This window comes from Liolophura sinensis, chromosome 8 (genome assembly GCF_032854445.1).
Source record: "Liolophura sinensis isolate JHLJ2023 chromosome 8, CUHK_Ljap_v2, whole genome shotgun sequence".
NCBI lineage: Eukaryota > Metazoa > Mollusca > Polyplacophora > Chitonida > Chitonidae > Liolophura > Liolophura sinensis.
In genome coordinates this window covers 42,573,137-42,597,550 of record NC_088302.1, presented here as the reverse complement: position 1 = coordinate 42,597,550, position 24,414 = coordinate 42,573,137, and the positions used below count along the sequence as shown (strand labels likewise).

Sequence of the window (24,414 nt, the reverse complement as noted above, 5' to 3'; positions counted from 1 at the left end):
CCGTACCAACAAGAGCTTGAACAAGAGACATCAATAATTGGTCAATTTTATACTTGATAACAGAAACCATTAAACTGCTAAAACAAGAGACTCCCATCTTACACTGTATAATCATTAAAACCAAGAACAACACATCACCAAGAATGATGAAACTTTTACAGACCCATCTGTACTGATTTACATACATGTAGTTACATTTACTAAATTCGCCATATGCAGTACAATTATTTTTTCATCGTATCATGATGATGCAATATCACATTGGATTATTTATAGGCTCAGTCACATGCGATATTACATGAAGAGATAAAAAAAAGTGCAGAATAGGGAGAAAAATAATTTCACACTTATACACCTAGTAGATAAATTGCACTGAATTTATCTCGTAGAATGAGAATTTATCACATGAAAGGAGATTTTTTTAAATGTGCAGATGTATTTTTAGATACGGTTGTTTATAGTTGTTCTGTTAATCGTTATTTCTGCAGTTGTCCTTAACGTCTTTTAATCTTGAAATTCATGGAGATGTTGTAAATGGAATGAGAACAAATAATCATGTACCTGCCTAAAATGGTAAACAAGCATCAAGTTATCATCTTTTAGTAATTCGGGGGGGGGGGGGGGGGGGGGGGCGTGGCCGAGGTGATTGGCGTGCCAGCGCGGCGCAATGACCTAGGAGCCCCTCAGCAATGTATATTCCAGTTTTTTGACCTAAATATCGCTCATCATCGTAAATTAATTTTTCGTATATTTCCTTGTAAATCGCCTTATTTTATTCACGGTGCATTAATATGTACACAACGTAAAGCTGTTCGTTAGAGTGAGGGATTGTCGAGAATTTCTTTCTAGAACAACAACCGCAAATTTTATGATTAGCATTTACAGCAAAGCATCTCATTTAAAGAGGCTATGTAGATATCAAACCAAATGTCCTGTATTTACTAAGAATAGCTCAAATTATTATCTTTCTTTATAGTCAACATAAAGTCAGCCACTAAAGCTAAATTAATAAATTAGTATTTCAGAAATTTTCTAAAATATATTAAAAGCTCTACACCATTTATAAACAAAATAAATAGCAAACAATGGTCAGTACCTGTGTGTTAAAAACCCACAATCACTTGGTGACGCCATTTTGTCATGTTATAGCCATCGATAGTGACGTCACAAAACCTGGGAGCTCACCCGTACCATTGGTATTAAACAATATGGCAATGGGAAAATGCAAACAAAAACGTCTGAAGCCCAACTAAAGAGTATTAGGTCTGCTCTGTTAAAAGCGCCGATGTTTCTTTTAGTTTGGCTCTCGGTCATAGTAATGCCAGTGGATACAAACGTCGTGTTTTAGCGGCCCTGCTCGTCCTCATCCTGGATGGGTGTAAGCGTTTGCCCTAGCTGGCTCTACCGACTTTAGGGAATTTACCGAACATAGCATGACCTTCTGACTGATAATAGATCCTTTTATTAAGATTTTGGGACGATATTTTCGTAATGAATTTGACTTTGGTAAGGGAAAATAATGCGAAGTCACAATATATTTCTTCAAGCAATGACTCTCCCAAGCCAGCTCACCCCATCCAGTTATTGCAGTAATCTGGCCAACAAGTACACCTTGCGACACAGACAGCCGTTCTCAGTTCTTTACTCATAACTGTGTAGTTCAAATGCATCAGTTTAACACTTAAACTAACCGCAAAATCCAATTTATTGCACCGATATCTGTCTGTCCACCAGAGGAAACCAAAAGTCGAGAGGTGATAGGTGTTTTGACGTGATAGCCCGTTATCACGTGACGCTTTCAACACTATTGATTGGCCAAGTTCTTAGGGACTTCTACAACATTGCTACTGAACTGTGAATTTTCCGTCAGTGCCATGAACTTCATCTTCTCGACTTTTAAAACTGTACAGAATTTTTTACATACTTTTCTGTGATAACTGTGTCCTATATCATTTTTCCTATGTATATATAGTGGCAGACTGTATTTTCTCTTTAAATATTTGACTCGTACCTGTAATATTCATCGTGTTAAAATAATATTAAAGTTTTAGAAAGTTACACAATGTATAATACGACCCGCTTTATAAATATGAGAAACTCTAATACCAATTCTGAACGGTAACACGTGCACAGACATTTCCAATATTTTGTGAAAGGTTTTTATTTGAACTAATCTAATATAATGGTAAAAATTCGACTGGACTGGTGCTGATAAATTTTGACCTAATCACCTCTTTATAACTTCGGTATAACTTCTGGAACATAGTTACAAGTAAATCTGTTTACAGGTGGGTAAAACCAAAAGGCGTCATTAACTACATAGTCCTTGATTAATTCATCGGTACATATGTGACTGGAATGCAGCTTAGTCGCACGAACAAACAGAAAACATAAAGGGCCTGTGTGAGCACTTTCACTGACTTTATTTTTTATATAACTCAAGCTATACAGATATTCATTACCATAATACAAGTCACAAATTGAACATCTTAAAAATTTTAAAACATCTTCAAATTTTTTTCCGGACAGAATCAATCTTTTTCTTCTAAAGATCTTCTAACTTGAGACTGTCTCAGCAACCTTTCCTGATGAAGACATACATTTATGTGATCGATAAGCCTTAAAAACTTTGAAGTCACACAAAAAAGACAAAGACAGGAAAATATTTTTATTCCAATTTTTTAATTTGTCCGTGAAACACCGAATAAAAATGGTGTCAAATTACAGCAGTTTGGAAATATTGGAAAGATAATATATGCTATGTGAACAGAACTAACAAAATCAGCATGTGGTCGGATAGAGCGGTCGACCATATCGAGGTCCGGTCATTCAGGGTTCAGTGACAGTATCATTAGTGGTCAGTGGGGGAAGTGTGGTCAGGGGAAGTGTGGTCAGTGGGGGAAGTGTGGTGTCGGGCTCAACCGGGCCATCAGCTGCAAAACATCAAAAGATGGATTTAAAGTAAAAGTATATACTGTAACACGAGTGAAATAGCCTCAAATGCTGCATAAAACGATACAGATGTGCAGATTCGCATCTGTAGTGATGTGTTTTCACTGAAACTCCAAAGCCAGTGTGTTTTCTAGCCGCACCAGTTTGGGGACTGATCCCAAAATGGAGTGTACACACTAAGCACAAGTGTTTCGTTGATCGGTTTTTAACACATAATGCAAACACAGTCATGCTTACTGGACTATTTGCGTTGATTGAAAATGTCCCAAACATAAATATGCAAGCATCTTGCATGTTTGCTGAAATATCCATGTCTCTTCAGCTACCATACACAGCTTTTATAAATGAACACCAGAACACCTTCCTAAACTGTAACAGAAATTTTAGCGTGCAAGATTCACATAAAGCTGACATTAACTGGGTTTGATATTAACCTCACAGTCAAATAACCAACTCACCAAACACAAACACTTTTGATGATAACAGTTCCTCTTCAGTCAGCTTGCCGTCTTCTGCAAATGTTAAAATGAGAAATGTTATGTAAGGAAAGTTCCAAAGCTGTCTTCGTATACAATTTTAATAATGTTTTTAACTTATCTTCATGACCCATGAATACGCAGCGAGCAAAAGTTCAATCTCATCTAGAGAGTGGATTAAGGCCACCGCGTAGAAACTGAAAGGTTCAAAATACAAACATACCCATGTGTGGTACAATATTGCTGAGGTTGAAAGAACTGTACAGTAGTCTGAATCTCTAAAACATTCTTAAACACAACGGCTCTAAGGCAGTCAAGTGGTAAAGGGTCCGCCTTGCCTAGCAAGACCAAAAACGTTGAACTCGGCAAATTTGGTACTTCAGCACCGGTACTCAATGGGAAGGGATATGCCAAGAGCTGATTGATCCCATGTCAAGGTAATCTGACTCCATGGGCAAGGTGTGTTGTCTTGTGTCTTCCGTATGGCGTTTAAGTGAAGCGGCACTATTAATCATTCGGAAATACCTTCGTGAAATGACACCAATTTTTTTAAAACACCATTGAATTCCAATCCATCAAACGTATATACGCTACAGTTGTAATACTTACGGTTGGTATCAGTAGCGTTGAAGGCGACGATCAGATCAACTTCGTTCACAGAGTGGCCTAGTGTGGTTGCAATTTCCTGAAGACTGACGAAGTCATCATCGTTCAGGTCGTAAAAGTCAAAGTTCCTTGGCAGCCGAGTGACGTGGACGCCCTGTTTGAAAGCCTGTCAACACGGGTGGTATAAACACGTAGAGTTGTTTGATGTGTACAAGATTTTAGTGCAGCCGTCTACATGTACGTCTATATGTACATGTGAGTTCAAGTCTAGTTCATGGCGGCTTCCTGTCTGGCCGTAGGTGGGACTTTCTCTCAGCAACGAGCCGATGATCGTGGGTTATCCCCGAGCTCTGTGCGGTTTGATCTCATCATAATGCTGGCTGCCATCGTATATGTGAAATATTCTTGAATACGGCATAAAACACCAATCAAATAAGTAAATGTATAAATAATATAACGAGATGCTAATGCTATGTAAGGATGTGTCTGTCGTGAGAATAATAGTCGGATAATTTTGAGCAATTCTTGATCACTGACGACTAATAAATTACTATTTACCCCACTGCATTTTTTTTAAAACTTAATCCTGCTTAAGTCTTATTATGCCAAGTATATGACACTGTCCTCGATGCATAAGTTTTACTCTCCATTCTGCTCTTCCTATTACAGTTGTAGGAGTATGGATCTTACCGCCCTCTTCCTCTTGCCACACAAAGCCCCACAGCCAAACTTGCATAAAAATCCTTTCGTGCAGATTCTAGGACATGCCAATGAGCAAGCGGGTTTCCAGGCACGGGCAATGGCTCTTCCGATTCGCCTAAAACGAATCCAACCTGATTCTGTCTCGTGGACGAGTAGCAAGGAAACTAGGGCAACAGCTATCAGCGTAAGCTTCATCTGAAATATAATCAACAAACAGTATGAGAAAAACAAAACGCCCACAAATTATTACTCGAAGACTCATCCTAAACACTCAAACAGTTGAATATAACAATAAAAATAACAAGATAAGACTTGGCGACAAACATGGAAAATGCCAGCATCGTGACGGCTCACTTTAGAGTAATAATTAACCACTAACATTGTAATTAACCAGGGCAGCAGCTATTGAACGAAAATCGTTCGGAACAGATCGACTAGTTATATAAAACGACATCAGCTGTGGCATCACGGGTGAAATAAACGGTAACTAATACCAATGGCCAATAGTATCTAGTAATACCGAAATGTGGGCACTGACTAATGGGTTGGACTTAAAGTATAAAAACAGAAAAATCGAAAACAGAACAACAGCTATCAGTATCGACTAGTTGCACGTAAAACAGAAAAAAAAAACAAACAAACAAAGAAGTACAACATCTACAGGAATTGCGGAACAAAGAAACAGGGCGACGACAAAGGGCTATCAGGAGCACGAAAACAAAAGGCAAACATTTGAAGCTTCATTTCAAATAATGAAGAAATTGCATGGAAAGGAATCAAAGAGTCACTCGTTTACGTGAAAATCAAGGAAGCAGCTTTGAACTAACACTTTGACAAGAAGGGTGACAGACAGTATGTGTATGTAGCTCCGGACTTAGGAAAACAGCAATTTAAAGCCAATTGTATTGCCCCAAGAAGAATATAATGTTTATTTATTTGATTGGTGTTTTACAGAGTAATCAAGACTATTTCACTTATAATACGGCGGCCAGCATTATGGGGGGTGGAGACCGGGAAGAACCGGGGGAAACTCACGACCATCCGACGCTTGCTTGAAGACCTTCCCACTTACGGCCGGATAGGAAGCCAGCAAGTGCCTTTGTGTAATACGTCACATCGTAAATTGCACAGCGAGAAATAAAAACCTACTGTTACGTGTATTGTTAAATCATCACCACTAGTGCACAATGGAGACAAACATGCAGTGTTAAGGATTTGTATCAAGAGCCATCGCTGACAGAGAGACGTAATGTTTTATACAAACAAACGGCTAGCCGTTGATCCCTGAGTTGGAATCTTTGATACAAATAACTATACATCTTGGGTCCTGATCTACAGGCTGTCCGGTATTCCACGGGCTCTGCCATATGATGTCTGGTCTTTTGATACCACTTCTCTAAGCGTTGTAAGGCTTTCTCTCGCCCATGTCCTGTCTCCTTGGCCCGTTTTTCTGGGGTTTCTCCGTTCCTCTGGTCTCTGGTCATTTTTCTGTGGGCTATGTTCTTTAGTTTTCTTGGTTCTGTCTTGTTGCCTCTATCAGATTTACTCTCGGCTGTATTTTTTTTAGTTCTTTTTGTTTCCTTTTTCTGAGCTTCGCGTGCTTTTTTCCATGCAAATACCTCATTGTTATTATTACAATAAAATTTTCTGTATCTCGCCGTAAAGACATCATGACATAACATAAGAGCAATCAACAAGGCGCCCGGTGATTTATCCAAAACCCAACTGTAGTGATTGATCAGTGATTTACAATAACGGATACAGGCTATTACAGGCAAATCTTAGAAGCTACACGGAAACAATATATATATAAATATATATATATATATGTCTGTAAAAGAAAAATAAGGTAAGACACATTACCTTGACGTTTGGATTAGGATGTAGAGGGATACCACCAGGGCAACTGATTCAGAAGAGGCTTTTTAGGACGTTATATATACATTTGGAATTGCTTGCATTCCTTATGTACACATCGCGTCACTCTCCGGTTCTTCCTCATCAGTGTTTATTCGCCGAGACATCCGCTTTCTTCAAAAAGGTTTTCGGAGAAATGGCGAGGTAAATGTCAACTGGAGCAAAGTTTAGGTTCCATTTATTTGCCCAAGGTAGGTACTGACCAGGAAACGATCTGGACGGGCATGCAATCGACAAGTGAACTGCCGCCAACGTAAACCTTAACTCTGTATTGTGTTTGTAGTCTAATTCAGTTTAAGTGTGAAGTTTGCTTATGCTGTGTATTGCCTGCCATCACCTGGCGTCATGTGTGGAATGAGGGACAGTTGTGATGACAGTCACATCATATTTCGGTTCACGTACTAATTGTGTTTTACGGACTAATATCCACAGACAGCATACAAATAATTATGACTTCACTCAGAGGCGTTACACTGTGTAAATTAAGTATGCATGCTCTGGTCTACAGCTCTGTGGATCAGCCTTGTCATCCTTTACACCAGTAACTCAGAGGTTGGTGGATCGTGAAGGTGTGAGTGAGTGAGTGAGTGAGTGAGTGAGTGAGTGAGTGAGTACTTGAGGTTTAACGTCGTGCTTCGTGTAGGTGTGATATAAATGAGTAAACCAGGCACACTGAGGGAATAAAGTAGGTAAGTCGTGTAAATCAGTAAATCGACTGGGGAAGGGGAGATGAAGTACATAGAGGCAGTTTGAAAAGCAGTAAACCAGATACACTTGGGTAATCGGGTAGGCATCCTGTATATCAGTAAACCAGGTACACTAAGGGAATCAGGTAGGTAACCAGTAAACCATGTAGACCTTTAAAATTAGGTAAGCATGTTGTACAAACCAGTAAGCTATGTACACTGGGGGAATCAAGTAGGTATGTTGTAAATCAGCAAATCAGGTACACTTTTACAATCAGGGAGAGATGTTATATAAACCAGTAAACCAGGTACATTGGGGGAATCAAGTAGGCAGGTTGTATAAACTAGTAAACCAAGTACACTGGGGCAGTCAGGTAGGCAGGTTGTATAAACCAGTAAACCAGGTACACTGGGGGAATCATGCAAGCATGTTGTAAATCAGTAAACCAGGCACACTTTTACAATCAGGTAAGCAGGTTGTAGAAACCAGTAAACCATGTACACTGGGGGATCAGGTAGGCATGTTGTAAATCAATAAACCAGGCACACTTTTAAAATCAAGCAGGCAGGTTGTATTAGCCAGTAAACCAGGTACAATGGGGGAGCCAGGTAGGCATGTTGTAAATAAATAAACCAGGTGCGCTGGGAGAATCAGGCAGGCATGTTGTATAAACCAGTAAACCAGGTACACTGGGGGAACCAGGTACGCATGTTGTAAATCAGTAGACCAAGTGCACAAAGGTAAATAGACAGGAGTGTTACATAAACCAGTAAACCAGGTACACTAATGTAATCAGGTAGACATGTTGTATAAACCAGTAAACCAGGTAGACTGGGGGAATCAGGTACGCATGTTGTAAATCAGTAAACCAAGTGCACAAAGGTAATCAGACAGGAATGTTACATAAACCAGTGAACCAGGTACACTAATGTAATCAGGTAGACATGTTGTATAAACCAGTAAACCAGGTACACTGGGGGAACCAGGTAGACATGGTGTAAATCAGTAAACCAGGTACACTAAGGGAATCAGATAGGCATGTTGTAAATCAGTAAACCAGGTACACTGGGGGAATCAGGTAGACAGGTTGTATAAACCAGTAAACCAGGTAATCAGGTAGGCATGTTGTATAAACCAGTAAACCAGGTAGACTGGGGGAATCAGGCAGGCATGTTATATAAACCAGTAAACCAGGTACGCTATTGTAATTAGGTAGACATGTTACATAAACCAGTAAACCAGGTACACTAATGTAATCAGGTAGACATGTTGTACAAACCAATAAACAAGTACACTCTTGGAATCTATTTGGTATAAGCCCACAATTTCAAGATAAATTAGATTTAAACTGTTTAATTGAAGAAATGTATATTTTAAATTGATCATTGATGTTTTTACTGTGAAGCGAACTGCGTTCGTTTCCTTTGAAGGATGTTTCTTTTTATTTTACGTTTACTTTACTTTTAATTTACAGGAACCTGTAAATACTTGATTTATCCAGCTCAGTTTTAACAAGATTTTTACTAAACACAATTTGTCTTCTTGGTTTTGCTTTCTTTGTGACTAAGTGAGGAAGTGACATTTTACTGACACCGGGTCAATCTGTCCTATTTTTTTAATCTAATCTCTCAGTGCTGAGCATGGAACAAGGCAGCCACAAATAGGGCCTACTATTTTTAAAGTCTTTGGTATGGCGCGAGCCGGGTTTCATCCCGGATATCCCGGTATCAAAGCGGACCCTCTAACCATTAGACGGCAGCCAGGCAGAATCTAGTATACCTGACAAACGTCCCAACCCCAACCAATGACCGATAAAGCGGAAGTTGGATTCGAGGCGGTTACCTCACTGGTCAACGACTTGAACATTCTAACATAGGCCAGCAGATCGTTTGTCCAATAGATGCACTTGAAATAAATATGAAACTTTCCAAGTCCACATTAGACAATTTTATCACAAAATGGAAAGTAAGTTCTCGGAACTTTATTTTGTTATTACAGTTTTATTTGGGCCACAGTGAACAATTCAAATCTAAATCTATAATGTATATATGTATATATATGTATACACACTATATATATACACTGTAGAAGAAACATGACCAACTCAACTTGTTGATTTAGCTGACTAGTTTTACTGTGTATCATGGCGATTCTTTAGAACTTTTTTATTTCAACATATCTTGCGACAGCTATGTATACATGCAGTTAGATTAAACCATGGGGAAATTACATATAATATTATAAAGTTCGAACTTGCCCATGGGATTATCCATGCGGAGAGTTTATCTCCGGATGTTTTCTCTGTTAAGTTCAGATTTAAATTCATGAATAAAGTAATCTTCTTTGATTCCTCTGGTTTGAGCTTTATTCACTGATAATTTAAAGAAAGGCATTACGTGGAACTTGGGCCCATTGTGTAAAATCTGTAAACTTAGCGTGTTATGAATGATTCACCGGTAACGCCTATGAAGAATTTGCTAGAATTAGAGCAGGTTAAGTCATAGAGCAGACTTTGAGAATTACAGCTCATATTATCGTTATCGTTTGTTATTAAATTTTCACAGCATTTGCATCGTGGGTCTGCACACCTAGAAGTTGCATAACTGGTTTCTATTAAGTTGGAAATAAACCGAGCCTTTCTAAAAAGTTTCTTAAGATTGGCAGCCTGTCTCTTACCGTTTATAATTTTGGTTTGATGAAACGTTTTAGTGAGACGATCGTTTGATTCTAGTAGTGGTTGGTTGTTGTGGATAATGGGAAAGAAGTTGAAATACAAATGAAATCGTATCGGTCTTGGAAGTCGGTTTTATGGTCTTAAAACTCAAATATGAATTTTGTTTGCTTTGTCAAAACCGATGACTATTACTTTTTTTAATAATGCCTCATTAATAGAAAAGTCCTTAATTCAGAAAATCTGATTTGCCGGAGTTTTTTGTTAGGTACGATTGTGCAAATTCGTCTCGCAAGAGTAATAAACGGGATTTGATTTTATATATATATATATATAGATAGATAGATAGATATAGATATAGATATAGACATCTAGATATATATATATATATATATATATATATATATATATATATATATATATATATATATATATATATATATATATATATATATATATATATACACATGCTGTATTCAACATACAGGTTCGAGCATAACGTGACATTGTCATTGTGCAGTCGGGGGGGGGCCTCCGTGGCTCAGTCGGTTAGCGCGCTAGCGCAGCGTAATGACCCAGGAGTCTCTCACCAATGCGGTCGCTGTGATTTCAAGTCCAGCTCATGCTGGCTTCCTCCCCGGCCGTAAGTGGGAAGGTCTGCCAGCAACCTGCGGATGGTCGTGGGTTTCCCCCGGGCTCTGCCAGGTTTCCACCCACCATAATACTGGCCGCCGTCGTATAAGTGAAATATTCTTGAGTACGGCGTAAAACACCAATCAAAAAAAAAAAAAAAAAAAAAATCATTGTGCAGTCTTCCACTCCTTGCCGATAACGTAGTGAACGACAACGACAACGCATGAGCCGAAGATCATGCCGACAATGGAGGTATTTTTTGACATCTCTCCTTGTCACTTGGCTTCTTTTAGGCACCAGATTCCGTCCAGCGTATCGACTGTAGAGGAAATCATTAATCAGTAAGTATATACACATCTTCTGGGGGGTTGCTTTATAGCACACGACGAGGTCTTACAGTTTTTCACGCCAATACGATCTGACAGGAATATACTTAATTTCGGCAAAGGTACATTTTAGGTATAAGCTGTGGTCAGGTGAGACTTCAGAAATTGGCTACTGGCAAGTTTTGTACTTAAAGCGGCATAAGCTGGTTGAAGACCTGACTGTTTAATTTTGTAAACCTATTCCCAGGATAAACGCTATTTTTAATCCAATTGGAGGTAATTTCAAAAGGCCATATGGCTGTAATTAAATACAGCACAGCTTTGGCGAACTCATCAGCTGAAAAACATGAACTTCATTTAAGATCTCTCAAAGACTGATATCAGGTTTTCGTACATAATGTTGCCTAGAAAAAATTGTCACTGTCGTCACATAACTGCATACTGCATGCTTTTTTAGGCGAGGTCCCACTTCTCGTAGTTTCACGCCTCAAAAACTAAACTCTCGTTAGGGAGGTAATCGCTGTCATGTATAAGGGAGGTAATTCAGAGCTCGCCTATTACACGTCAGTGTGGCAACGCCCCTAACAACTTGCTTTTATAAAGTAGATTGATTTATTTGATTGTTATTTGACGTCTCATTCAAAAACTCCTTTTTTTTTGATAGGTTGGAGGTCAATTAATTCGATACCATTAATGAACAGAAAAATTTAAAAAACATAGAATGATCGTGTATTTAGAGAATGGACTCATGGAAAAGAAATGGAAATTTCACGTACCATAGACTCGGGTTTTGTATTTGTGAATCTTTAACTGATAATGACTTAGAACACGAAATGTTGTACCTCAAACGGAATTTTGTCAGAAATGGAGACTTTTCACCTTTACAATGGACACGACTTAGTTCTAAAGCGATATCTGCACACTATTGCATGCAGGTGAGTAACAATAGAGCATGACTGTAGGTCTTACCAGAATATTCCATAAAATGATAAAAAAAAATTAACCAGATGTTTGTCTTTATGCACTAACCACATACATGTGCGGGGCTCTCATTGGTTCATTCAACCAAACATTTGTTCTCGTCGCGGTATAGGTTAATCCACTAAATATAAAACCGCAGGTTCGAATTCAGTTCTTATTAACTCCACTGTGGGTTTACGAGAAACGTTTTAAAGAATCCTGAAAAACAACGGTAATCTCGTGGTTAATGACGGCAACCTGACAATTTCATGCTTTTAGGAGCTAACTAAAACTTACGACAGAAGCTGCAGCGCCAAATTTCGCTCGTCCAGAGAGTAGCAGTACTACTGACCATAGTTACCATGCATGGAGGGTGACGTCACAGCGGTGTGATCTGAGACAGGAAGGTGTGAGTTAGCTAAGGTACATTTACGGGTCTACCGATGGAAGCATTGGCTAAAATAAACGTAAGAGTCTATCCTGACTCACTTAGCATGCCCAATTTTTGCTCCACATATAGTTTGCAGTTGTAAAAATTTTTCTTTAAATAGAGGGGCAGGGGCCACCCATGGCTGAAGTTGTTAGGGTGTCCAGCTCACGCTGGTTATCTCTCTGACCGTACGTGGGAAGGTCTGTCAGAAAACTGCGCATCTTCCCGATTTCCATCCACCACAATGCTGGTCGCCGTTTTATAAGTGGAATATTCTTTAGTACGATGTAAAACACTATTCAAATATATAAATAAATACAGTGGGAAAAGGAGGTTTCGAGATCACGATTCCAGTAAAGAGGTTTAACTTCAGCATTTCTTTGTTGTGCACAGTTTTCCAGTCAGTGTGGACTCTCAATAAAGTTCCAAAAACACATTTTTCACAAACACACTTTGTGAAAACAATGTTGTCTGGGATATAATGAAAAGCGGTGAGTACAGCCTCTTGTCAGTTTACAAGCGTTAGGATTTTGTTTCAAAATGAAACAATGTAAATTGTTAAAAGAAGCAGTTACCCTCCCACTAGCACCATGGCTTAGGTAGAATTAGTTGAAAAAGTGATGTTAATTGCGTTGCTTACATTATAGGTCACTGGTCTTGAGTGACTCAAAATGCTGTATTGTCATCACACCACAAGTCATTTAATCCTCCAACTAGGGACATAAATGCCGTGTAACACCTTTCGTCCTTGATTTCCGCTCATATCCCAACTGATCTACATAGTGCAATTAAGAAGTCTGATCTTGTGAATGTCATTAAATCTCTTACAATGACTTACACTCGAGAAAGATTGAGAAACTGTTTAAATCTTGACATCGTTTGCAGTCAAAATGTCAAAGTGAGAGTGACAAAGTGTTGGTAGCGTTTTTAATCACAGAGCTGGAATATTGTAAACACTTCAGGTTGCTCGATTTTACATAATTATTCACAGCCGAACTTTTAGCTGTGTTAATATTCATGTGTTTTGCTTGGTTTTAAGGCAAAGTATTGTTGTTATTTGACTGATTGTTTGACTGCTTTCCGACCGATCAGTAATCCTGCCTGGATTGAATTTCGAGCTAAAATTTGTGTGGCTCTGGCCATATTCCATTAAGCTAATATAATCTCCACCGGTTTAAATTACGTGAGTCAAGTCTCATTAAAAATAACTATCAACATTTTTTTGTTTAGATATTCTAGATTTATCCATGAAACAACAGAACAATTAAAGATCTCTTGTATGTAGGTTTACACAGAGCTTTTATGCAGTTTGTGATAGACCCGTTATTAAATGTCAAAAAGTTTGCCAAGTGCTTGTCCATTCCCACAGGTTCTAATGCGTTTGGAATGCTTTGAAATGAATTTGCATTATGGTTTTGAATAAAATGTTTTTCTTGTTGAAGTTATTATGTTTGGCATAACCCAAATTTTCATCTCCATATTTCTAGTTTATCTGCATTTTGCAGGATACTAGTTTATGGTGTATTTCAAATATATTAGTGCAGAGTATTTATAACTTTGGATTTACGTAATTATGGTGACAGCGTTCTTAGCGATTTTGTTGTGTGGCTCTGGTGTGATTCGTTCTAATGAGTGACATGGAATGTTGTCTTTGGGGGAATGATGGCGCGCATTGTGAGCTTGCATAAACACTAAATTTCTATGCTATGGTTCATTTCTTTTAGAAAGTGGCTTATATTCAGTTGTCTGTGAAATCACTCAGTCTCGTTATCAAAATTGACTTTAGTCAGTGACACGTGGCAACACAAGCTCTACACTTGGGTATTGTAGCGGATATTTCTTTAAAACCCAGTCTTATGATCTTTAGAGGTTAAGTTTACAGGTTTTGCTCTGCTTATCACCAGATAATATTTTGGTAGCGTATGAGTAGAGTATATTTACCTCAAGTATTTGGAGACACCACTACACAAATATGGATTTACTCTCAATACCCCAATCATTAATTCAATGCTGCTATTCTTTTTAATACGCCAATTGCATTCCCAGTCTGTATTGTTATGGGATAACTCTTGGAGGAAAACTCAAGTCTTACGACTTCTTTCAGTAAATCGACAAGAAGAGCATAACAGAAGATCTGAAGATTTGTTTTGTCAGTTCAAACACTAAACAGTGAAGTCCATTTATTCACATATATACAGTCAAAGCATCAAATATTCGTTCAGAATCAGCAATGTCATTTGCGACACAGAATTTCAGGGGGAATAACTCTGGGAGGCTTGTTGACACGGCTATAGACGGTGAATATTCTTTAGCAATTTAAAAATATTTCGACAGGTGTATGTGCTGGAATTTCTACCTAACCGTAATCCTTAGGTATGTTTTAATGTAAGAGAAGTAACTCTTTAACTCATATAGTCACAGTCCCTTCAGTATAACACTAAATCCGTCATGCGTAATATACTGAAGATAGCAAATCTCCCGCCAGATCGAGCGATTCTCCCGTGGAATCGAATACCTTTGTGCCTTTCTTAATCTTGCCTTTACCTTGATCTTGCCTTTGCCTTTGCCCTTGTCTTGACTGTCGTAAACCTCCAGGACCATCAGTCAGACGCCATGATCGATGCCCTTTTATAGGGTGTAAACAATGCAGGCGGTGCTAACCACCAAAAGTCCTCCATTTTGATTGGTTGACGTGCATTGTGCAGCGTTCGCCTCTTACTACGCTCCATCGATAATTTACTATGATGCCGAAACCAATATGGCTAGAATAGCGTAATTTTTCCCCATGCCAACATAAAGAAAAACCCACTAATTTCTATCAACTAGTGCTGTATTAAATATTAATTTGAAGAACACAGATGCTATGAAATCTGATCTTTCTAACCATACCAATATAACACATGAACACTTTTCGTAATTAATAAAATCCTAGATTCTAAAGCCTCCAATCAAAAATGCTGAATATCATGGCGAAGTGACGTGAATCAGTTAGGTCGGAAATAAATATCTAAATAGCTTCTAATTAAGGTAAGACCATAGAAACTCCAGGAAAATATATACCTGTTTCATAAACTATGAGTTCTATGCCAACATTGAGTACATTTTTATACCAGAAATCTGTGACAATCGGTCACTGAGATTTGTTTGTTCTTATTGTAATCAATCGTCAAAAACGTATCCCTTTATCAAAAAATAGCCCCATGAAACTCTTCTTATATTTCGTTTTCGTTAACAATAAAATGTTAGACATGCAAAAGACATGTAGGAAGAATCATAGTTCTGTGTCCATATAAATCTCCAGGTAGAATGTTCGGTAGTGGTGATCGCTTGTCTCTCATTAGTTCAGGTAAGCTGCAGTCGACAGTTATTTATGATTATTTTGTGCCATTTTCGTGTTGTTGTTCTTATACAAATGATGTATTTCTTTTGAAATACTCAATATACACTCAAGAGTTTATCCATGTGTTTTCGTCACATTGAGTTGAGAGGCTCATAGTCTTGCAAAGAAAATCAAACTAGAGCACTTTTCTCATTCATAATGTTAAACTGCATAGGCTCCGTTTTGACGCCAGTAACTCAATGCCTCGGGTGAGGTCATAATTAATCAAAACCAGCTTATAGGGCATATGTGATTTACGCCACACTCACGAACTTGTAACTTCTGCGACACTGGTCTGTGTTGTAGGTTTTTAAATGGAGGCAGAACTTTGGAGAAGCCTTGGAATGAAGAAATGAAAGTTTAGGGTTTAACGTCGTACTTAATAAATTTTCAGACGACGAGGAGTCATTAGGTGTGTGTAAATATACTGCCTTCTTGTGACAGTGCGATTCCATGTCGCCACTGAAGCATCATGCCGAAGACACAGGATCAACCAAGCGAGAACGCAACAAGTACCATTTTTTAAAGTCTTTGGTTTGACTCGACTCGGATTTGATCCCGAAATTCCCGACTTTAAGTCGGGCACTCTGACCATTAGGCCACTAAAGTGATCAGGGACGTCTTGAAAGACTCTGTACATGTATGCATGTTTAGCACAAAAAGATCAATTATCCTCATTGTCTTCATTCGTATTGTCGTTATTCTCATTTTTTTCATTGCCGTTGTCCCTATTGGCATTATCCTCGTTGTCATTATGCTCATTGTCTTTATTGTATTTGTCATTATTTGATAATGGTGATCACTTCAAAGGCCTTTTGCGTACAAAATAAAGACATTTAGTACATTATGTAACATCTTTTACGTTAGAAGACTTTCCAAGTGTTTGTTAGCTTGATTGGTATGACAAACTGACGGCTATTTCGCTGAAATTGGGAGAAATATTTACATAGGTGGTGGAAAAGCCGGGTAGAGGCAGGGAAAGCCCCACGCAGCTAAAACAAAACGACAAACCTTTCGACACAAAGCCAAAACCGTACCAACAAGAGCTTGAACAAGAGACATCACTAATTGGTCAATTTTTATACTTGATAACAGAAACCATTAAACTGCTAAAACAAGAGACTCCCATCTTACACTGTATAATCCTTAAAGCCAAGAACAACACATCACCAAGAATGATGAAACCTTCTCTGTGGATACATCTTCTAGTGTAAAACTTTTACAGACCCTATCTGTGTTGATTTACATACATGTACTTACATTTACTAAATTCGCCATATGCAGTATAATTAATTTTTCATCATATCATGCAATATCACATTGGATTATTTATAGGCTTAGTCACATGCGATATTACATGAAGAGATAAAAAAAAGTGCATAATGGGGTGAAAAATAATTTAACACTTATGCACCAATAAATATGGGTCCACGAAGACCAACTGAATGTATCTCTTAGAAAAAGATCTTTCAAAATGTGCAGATGTATTTGTAGATACGGTTGTTCATGGATGTTCTGTTAATCTTTATTTCTGTTGTTTTCCTTAACGTCTTTCAATCTTGAAATTCATGGAGATGTTGTAAACGGAATGAGAGCAAATAAACCTGTACCTGCAGAAAATGGTAAACAAGCATCAATTTATTATTTTTTAGTAATTCGGGGGCCCATTCGAGGTGGTTGGCGTGTCAGCGCGGCGCAATGACCCAGGAGACTCTCACTAATGTATGTTCTAGTTTATTCACCTAAATATTGTAAATGGTCGTAAAGTAATTTCCTCGTAAATCCCCTCATTTTAAGCATGCCGTATAAACATATTCACAACTTAAAGCTCTTCGTTAGATTGACGGATTGTCGAGAAAAACAAATGCAAATTTTATCATCAGCATTTACAACAAAGCGTCTCATTTAAAGAGGCTATGTAGAGATCAAATCGTATTTTCTGTATTTACCAGGAATAGCTTAAATTATTACTTTTCTTTAAAGTGAACATAAAGTCAGCCAATAAAGCTAAATTATTTAATAAGGTAGTATTTCAGAAATGTTCTAAAATATTGAAAATGTTCTGCACGGCTTATCAACAAAATATATAATAAACAATGGTCCGTACCTAGATACTCATTTGGTGACGCCATTTTGTCATGTTATAGCTATCTAGAGTGATGTCACAAAACCTGGGAGCCCTCCCGTACCACCGGTATTAAACAATATGACAATGAGAAAATGCAAACAAAAACGCCTTGTTCCCAACGATAGAGTATTAGCTCTGTTCCGTATTCAAATCGCCGATGTTTCATTTAGTTTGGTGCTCGTTCAGGGCGTTGTTCGTGGACACAATCGCCGTGTTTTAGCGACCCTGCACGTCCTCGTCCTGCATGGCTGTAAGTATTTGCCCTATCTGGCTCTACCGACTTTAGGGAATTTACCGAACATAGCTGGACCTTCTGACTAATAAGAGATCCTTTCATTCATATTTTTTAAAAGATATTTTCGTAATAAATTTAACATTGCTAGGGAAAAATAATGCGACGTCACAATATATTTCTTCAAGCATTGACTCTCCCAAGGCACATTTCTTGCCAGCTCACCCTGACAAGTTACTGCAGTATCCTGCCTACATGTACACCTTGCGACACAGACAGCCGTTCTTAGTTCTTTACCCATAAATGTGTGCTTCAAAATGCATCATTTTAACACTTAAAATAACCGCAAAATCCAATTTATTGCATCGATATCTGTCTGTCCACTACAAGAAACGACGCTGAAAGTTGAGAGGCAACAGTGATTTTGACGTGACAGCCAGTTATCACGTAACGCTTTGAGCACTAGTGATTGGCCAAGTTCATAAGGGCATCTAAAACATTGCTACTCAATTGTGAATTGGTCGTCAGTGCTCCAGTGCTGAACTTCATCTTCTCGACTTTCAAAAGTTTACAGAATTTTTTTACATATTTTTCTGTGATAACTTTGTCCTATACAATACCTCCTGTGTATATTTAGTGCTAGGGTGGGGTGGGGGTGGTGATGGGAATCGCATGAACAAGCAAGAAACATGAAGAGTTTATGTGAGCACTTCCATCTGAAACTTTTTATTTTTTGTATAATTCAAGCTATACAGATATTCATTACCACGATACAAGTCACAAATTTATTATCTTAAACATTTTAAAACATCTTCAACTTTTGTTTTCCGGACAGAATTCATCTCTTTTCTTCTAAAGATCTAAGTTGTGTGACTGTCGCAGCAACCTTTCCTGCTGAAAACATGCATTTACGTGATGTGTAAACACTGAAAACTTTGAAGTCATTAAAAAAAACCATAAAGACAGTAAAAATATTTTTGTTCCATTTTTTTGAATTTGCCCATGAAACACCAAATAAAAATGGCGTCAAATTACAGCAGTTTTAAAATATTGGAAAGACAATACATGCTATGTCAACAGAAGTAACATAATCAGCATGTGGTCGGATAGAGCGGTCGACCATATCGAGGTCCAGTCATTCAGTGTTCAAGGTCAGTGTCATCGGTGGTCAGTGGGGGAAGTGTGGTCAGCGGGGGAAGTGTGGTGTCGGGCTCAACCGGGTCGTCAACTGCAAAAGATCAAAAGATGGATATAAAGTAGAAGTATATACATGCAGAATATGTTTTATAATTGCATTCATGATCAACGTACAGGCTATACATGAAACTGATGTAGCTGTAACACAAGTGAAATAGCTTCAAATGGTGCATAAAATAATACAGATGTGCAGATGCGCATGTGTAGGGATCTGTTTTCACTGAAACTTCAAAGCCAGTGTGGTTTCTAGCCACACCAGTTAGGGGACTGATCCCAAAATGGAGTGTACACACTAAACAAGTGTTTAGTGTTTTGTTGATCGGCTTTTTACACTTAATGTAAACACAGTCATGTTTACTGGACTATTTGCGTTTATTGAAAATGTCCCAAACATTAATATGTCAACAACTGGCATGTTTGGTGAAATATCCGTGTCTCTTCAGATACCATACACAGCATTTATAAATAAACACCGGAGCACCTTCCTAAAATGTAACAGAAATGTGTTCAAAGAGGAAACACATATTTTAGCGTGCAAGATTCACATAAAGACATTAACTGGGTTTGATATTAACCTTATAGTCAAATAACCAACTCACCAAACACAAACGTCTTTGATGAAAAAAGTTCCTCTTCAGTCAGCTTGTTGTCTTCTGCAAATGTTAAATGCGAAATGTACAATGTAAGGTTCATAGCTCTTTTCGTATACAAATTTATTAATGTGTTTAACCTATCTTCATGACCCATGAACAAGTAGTAAGCAAAAGATCAATCTCATCTAGAGAGTGTATTAATGCCACAGTATAGAGACTGAAAGCTTTATAATACAAACATATCCGTATGTGGTACAATATTGCTGAGGATAAAACGATGGACGATAGAACTCTACAGTAGTCTGAATCTCTAAAACATTCTTAAACAAATCGGCAATAAGGCAACCAAGGGTCTGCCTCGGCTCGCAATACCAAAAACGTTGAACTCGGCAAATTTGGTACTTCAGGACCGGTACTCAATAGGAAGGGACATGCCAAGAGCTGATTGATCCCATGTCTAGGTAATCTGACTCCATGGGCAAGGTGTCTTGTCTTGTGTTTTCTGCATGGCATTTCAGTGAAACAGCAGTATTAATCACAAATAACTTTGAAAACGTCATTGAACTCCAAGCCATCAAACGTACATAGGCTTAAGTTCTAACACTTACGGTCGATGTCAGTAGTGTTGAAGGCCACGATCAGTCCAACTTCGTTCACGGAGTGGCCTAGTGTGGTGGCAATTTCCTGCCGACTGACGAAGTCATCATCGTTCAGGTCGTAAAAGTCAAAGTTTCTTGGCAGCCGAGTTAGGTGGGTGCCGTTTATGAAAGCCTGTCAACACGTATAGTATAAACACGTTGAGATGTTTAATGTATACAAGATTCCAGTGCAGCCGTCTACATGGACGTCTACATGTACATGTGAGTTCAAGTCCGGTTCATGATGGCTTCCTCTCTGGCCGGACGTGGGAAGGTCTCTCAGCAAACAACTGATGGCCGTGGCTTTTCCCTCGGGCTCTGTCCGGTTTCATCTCATCATAATGCTGGCCGCCATCGTATCAATGAAATATTCTTGAATACGGCGTAAAACACCAATCAAATAAGTAAATGTAAAAATAATATAACGTGAGAATAAATCGGATAATTTTGAGCAATTCTAGATCACTGACGACTAAAAATTACTATTTAACTGACTGCATTTTTAAAAAATTAAACTTGCTTCAATCTTCGTGCAAAGGTGGGTATGTGCTGCGAATATTTACGCTGGTATTTTGTGACCATATGCCAATTATATCACACTGTCCTTGATGCATTACTTTTACTCTCCATTCTGCCCATCCTTATTACAGTTGTAAACTTACCGCCCTCTTTCTCTTGCCACATAAAGTCCCACAGCCAAATTCGCATACAACTCCTCCCGTGCAGTATCTAGGACACGCCTGTGAGCAAAGGGGTGTCCAGACACGGCGAATGGCTCTTCCGACCTTCCGGAACCAACCTGATTCTGCCTCCTGGACCAGTAGCATGGAAACCAGGACAACAGCTATCAGCGTAAGCTTCATCTGAAATATGATCAACAAGCGGCATATAAGCAAAAAGAAAGTGTCCATAAATTGAACAATAGTTATCACCCGAAAACTCATCCTAAACACTCAAACAGTTGAATATAACAATGGAAATAAAACATGGAAAATGCCAGCAACTGGACGGTTTACTTTAGTGTAATAATTAACCACTAACATTGTAATTGACCTGGGCAGCAGCTTTTGAGCGTAAATCGTTCTGCAAAGGTTATATAAAATGACATCAGCTGTGGCATCACGGGTACAATTAACCGGTAAGGCGGAAACCAGGCAAATGATCAATAGTATCTAGTAAAATCGAAAAGAGGGTACCGACTAATAGCTTGTACTTAAAGTATAAAAACAGATAAATCGAAAACAGACAGCAGCCATCACTGAAAGCCTCAAGTGAAAAAAATCGACGAATTACACATAAAACAACAAGGAAAAAGAACAAGCAAAGAAGTACACTATCTAAAGGAACTATGGAACAAAGAAACGGGACGACGACAAAGGGCTACCAGGTGCACGAAAACAAAAGGCAAACATTTGAAGCTTCATTTCAAATAATCAAGAAATTTCACAGAAAGGAATCAAAGAGTTACTCGTTTAAGCGAAAAATCAGGGAAGCGGCTTTGAACTAACAATTTAGTAAGAAAGATGTACTTTTGGCCTTTGGAAAACAGCAGTTTAAAGGCATTTCTATTGCCCCAAGAAGAAATATTTAATACCTTTATATAATAAGTCACATCGTAAATTGAACAGTACGAAATATAAACCTACTCTTTTTAAATACTGTGTATTTTGAAATGATCAACGCGAATTTACATGACTACCATGCAGTATTGGGGTCTTGTATAAGGAGCCATCCTTGGCTGAGAGACCTAATATTTTCTACAGACAGACGGCTAGCCGCTGACCCCTGAGTTAGAATGGTTGAATCTTTCAAGTATAACTAACTATACATCTTGGGCCCTGATCTACAGGCTGTCCGGTTTTCGACGGGATCTGTCATATGATGTCTGGTCTTTTCTCGGCATTCTCTAAGCCTTGTTAGGCTTTTTCTCGGCCCTGTCCTGTCTTCTCTGTTTATTTTTCTGGAGTTTGTCCGTTTCTCTGGGCTTTGGCCAATTTTCTGTGGACCATGGTCTTTGGTTTTCTTGGTTCTGCCTTGTTGCCTCTATCAGGTTTTCTCAAGCCTGTAGGTTTTTCTTCGGGGCTCCGTCTGTTTTTTTTTTCGAGTTCTTTCTGTTTCTTTTTCCTGAGCCTCGCGTGCTTTTTCCATACAAATACCTCATTGTTATTATTAAAATGAAATTTTCTGTATCTCGTGGTAAAGACAGCTTGACTTTTAAAAGTGATATCAAGACACGAATTGAAAGAAGTAACATAAAAGCAAGCAACAAGGCGCCCGACGATTTATCCGAAACCCAAGTGTAGTTATTGATCAGTGATTTACATTAACGGATACAGGCTATTATTGCGAATCTTAGAAGCTACACGGAGACAATATATATCTTAGTCTGTAAAAGAAAAATAAGGTAAGACACATTACCTTGACGTGTGGAGTAGGCTGTAGAGGGATACCACCAGGGCAACTGATTCAGAAGAGGCTTTGGAAGACCGTATTTATACATTCCATGTGTACTCATCACGCCAGTCTCATCCGCTATCTCCAAACGGATTTTTGGAGAAATGGCGTGACAACTGGAGCACATTTCGGGTTCCATCTATTTGCCCAAGGTAGGTACTGACCAGGAAACAATTTGGCGTCCAATCGACAAGTGAACTGCCGCCAACGTAAACCTTAAATTTGTGTTGTGTTTGTAATCTGATTCAGTTTAAGTGTGAACCCTACTTATGCTTTGAATTGCCTGCCATCACCTGGCGTCATGTGTGGAATGACGAACAGTCGTAATGGCAGTCACATGCATATTTCGGTTCACGTACTAATTGTTTTTTACGGACTAATATCCACAGACAGCGTACAAATAATTATGACTTCACTCAGAGGAGTTACAGTGTGTAAATTAAGTCTGCACGCTGAATGTGCATGTGGAGTGCGGGGCTCTGATATACAGCTTTGTGGATCAGGCGATATGCTCGTTCAGTCAGGGAGGTTTATTGTCAATAAACTTCTGGTAGTCTGAACACGGTTGACCAGTCAGGTATAGCGTAAATTAGACCAAGGTAATAACACTTGTTGGATCTTGCAGGTATACTGTAAGTTAGATAGAAATATACATGGAATGGATGAAAATATGTCATCTTATTTGGGACATGTATACATACTGATCGGAACAGTAAGTCATCCTTAACACCAGTAAATCAGGGGTAAGTGTGATATAAATCGGTAAACCAGTAAACCAGGTACGCTAAGGGAATAAGGTAGGTAAGGTGTGTAAATCAGGGAGTCCACTGGAGAAGGGGAGATGAAGTACTGAGAGGCATGCTGTATATCAGTAAACCAGGTACACTAGAAGAACGGGATTACCCCCCCCCCCCCCCCCCCCCCGCCACCCCACCCTTAATGGCCTGGTAGGCATGCTGTACATCAATAAAGCAGGCATGCTAGAAGAATTAGGTAGGCATGCTGTAACCAATCAAACCAGCTACACTAACCAGGTAGGCATGCTGTACATCAGCAAATTAGGTACACTGGGGGAATCATTTATTTTTGGTATTTTTTATTGGTGTTTTACGCCGTACTCAAGAATATTTCACTAATGTCACGACGGCCAGCATTATGGTGGGAGAAATCTGGGCAGAATACGGGTAAACCCACGACCGTCGGCAGGTTGATGGCAGACCTTCCCACAGATGGTCGGACAAAATTGGTGGGGAGAAGGTGCCCTGGGTCATTGGCGTGCTAAACCTCTCGGCCACAGAGGCCCTCTGGGGAATCAGGTAGGCATCCAGTAAACCAGTGAACCATGTACACTAGAGGAATCAGGTACGCATGTTGTTTACACCAATAAGCCAGAAACACTGGGGGGGGGGGGGGGGATCAGGTACACTAAGGCA

General features: G+C 38.8%; 1 protein-coding gene and 1 long non-coding RNA gene across 2 annotated transcripts; both read right to left on the bottom strand.

The window, feature by feature from the left end:
- Window positions 1–2,424: 2,424 nt before the first annotated feature.
- On the bottom strand, window positions 2,425–4,157 carry LOC135472126 (uncharacterized). Its single transcript, XR_010444499.1, has 3 exons — window positions 4,038–4,157; window positions 3,411–3,464; window positions 2,425–2,933 (listed from the first exon to the last, which is right to left on the bottom strand). It is a non-coding gene; the product is annotated as an uncharacterized LOC135472126 (long non-coding RNA).
- A 14,654-nt stretch (window positions 4,158–18,811) lies between these two features.
- LOC135474071 (uncharacterized) lies at window positions 18,812–22,971 on the bottom strand. The gene is made up of 5 exons (XM_064754072.1): window positions 22,946–22,971; window positions 21,190–21,390; window positions 20,498–20,660; window positions 19,896–19,949; window positions 18,812–19,327 (listed from the first exon to the last, which is right to left on the bottom strand). Exons 2-5 carry the CDS (start codon window positions 21,388–21,390, stop codon window positions 19,239–19,241), a joined length of 507 nt encoding a protein of 168 aa, XP_064610142.1. The 5' UTR covers window positions 22,946–22,971; the 3' UTR covers window positions 18,812–19,238.
- Window positions 22,972–24,414: the final 1,443 nt, after the last annotated feature.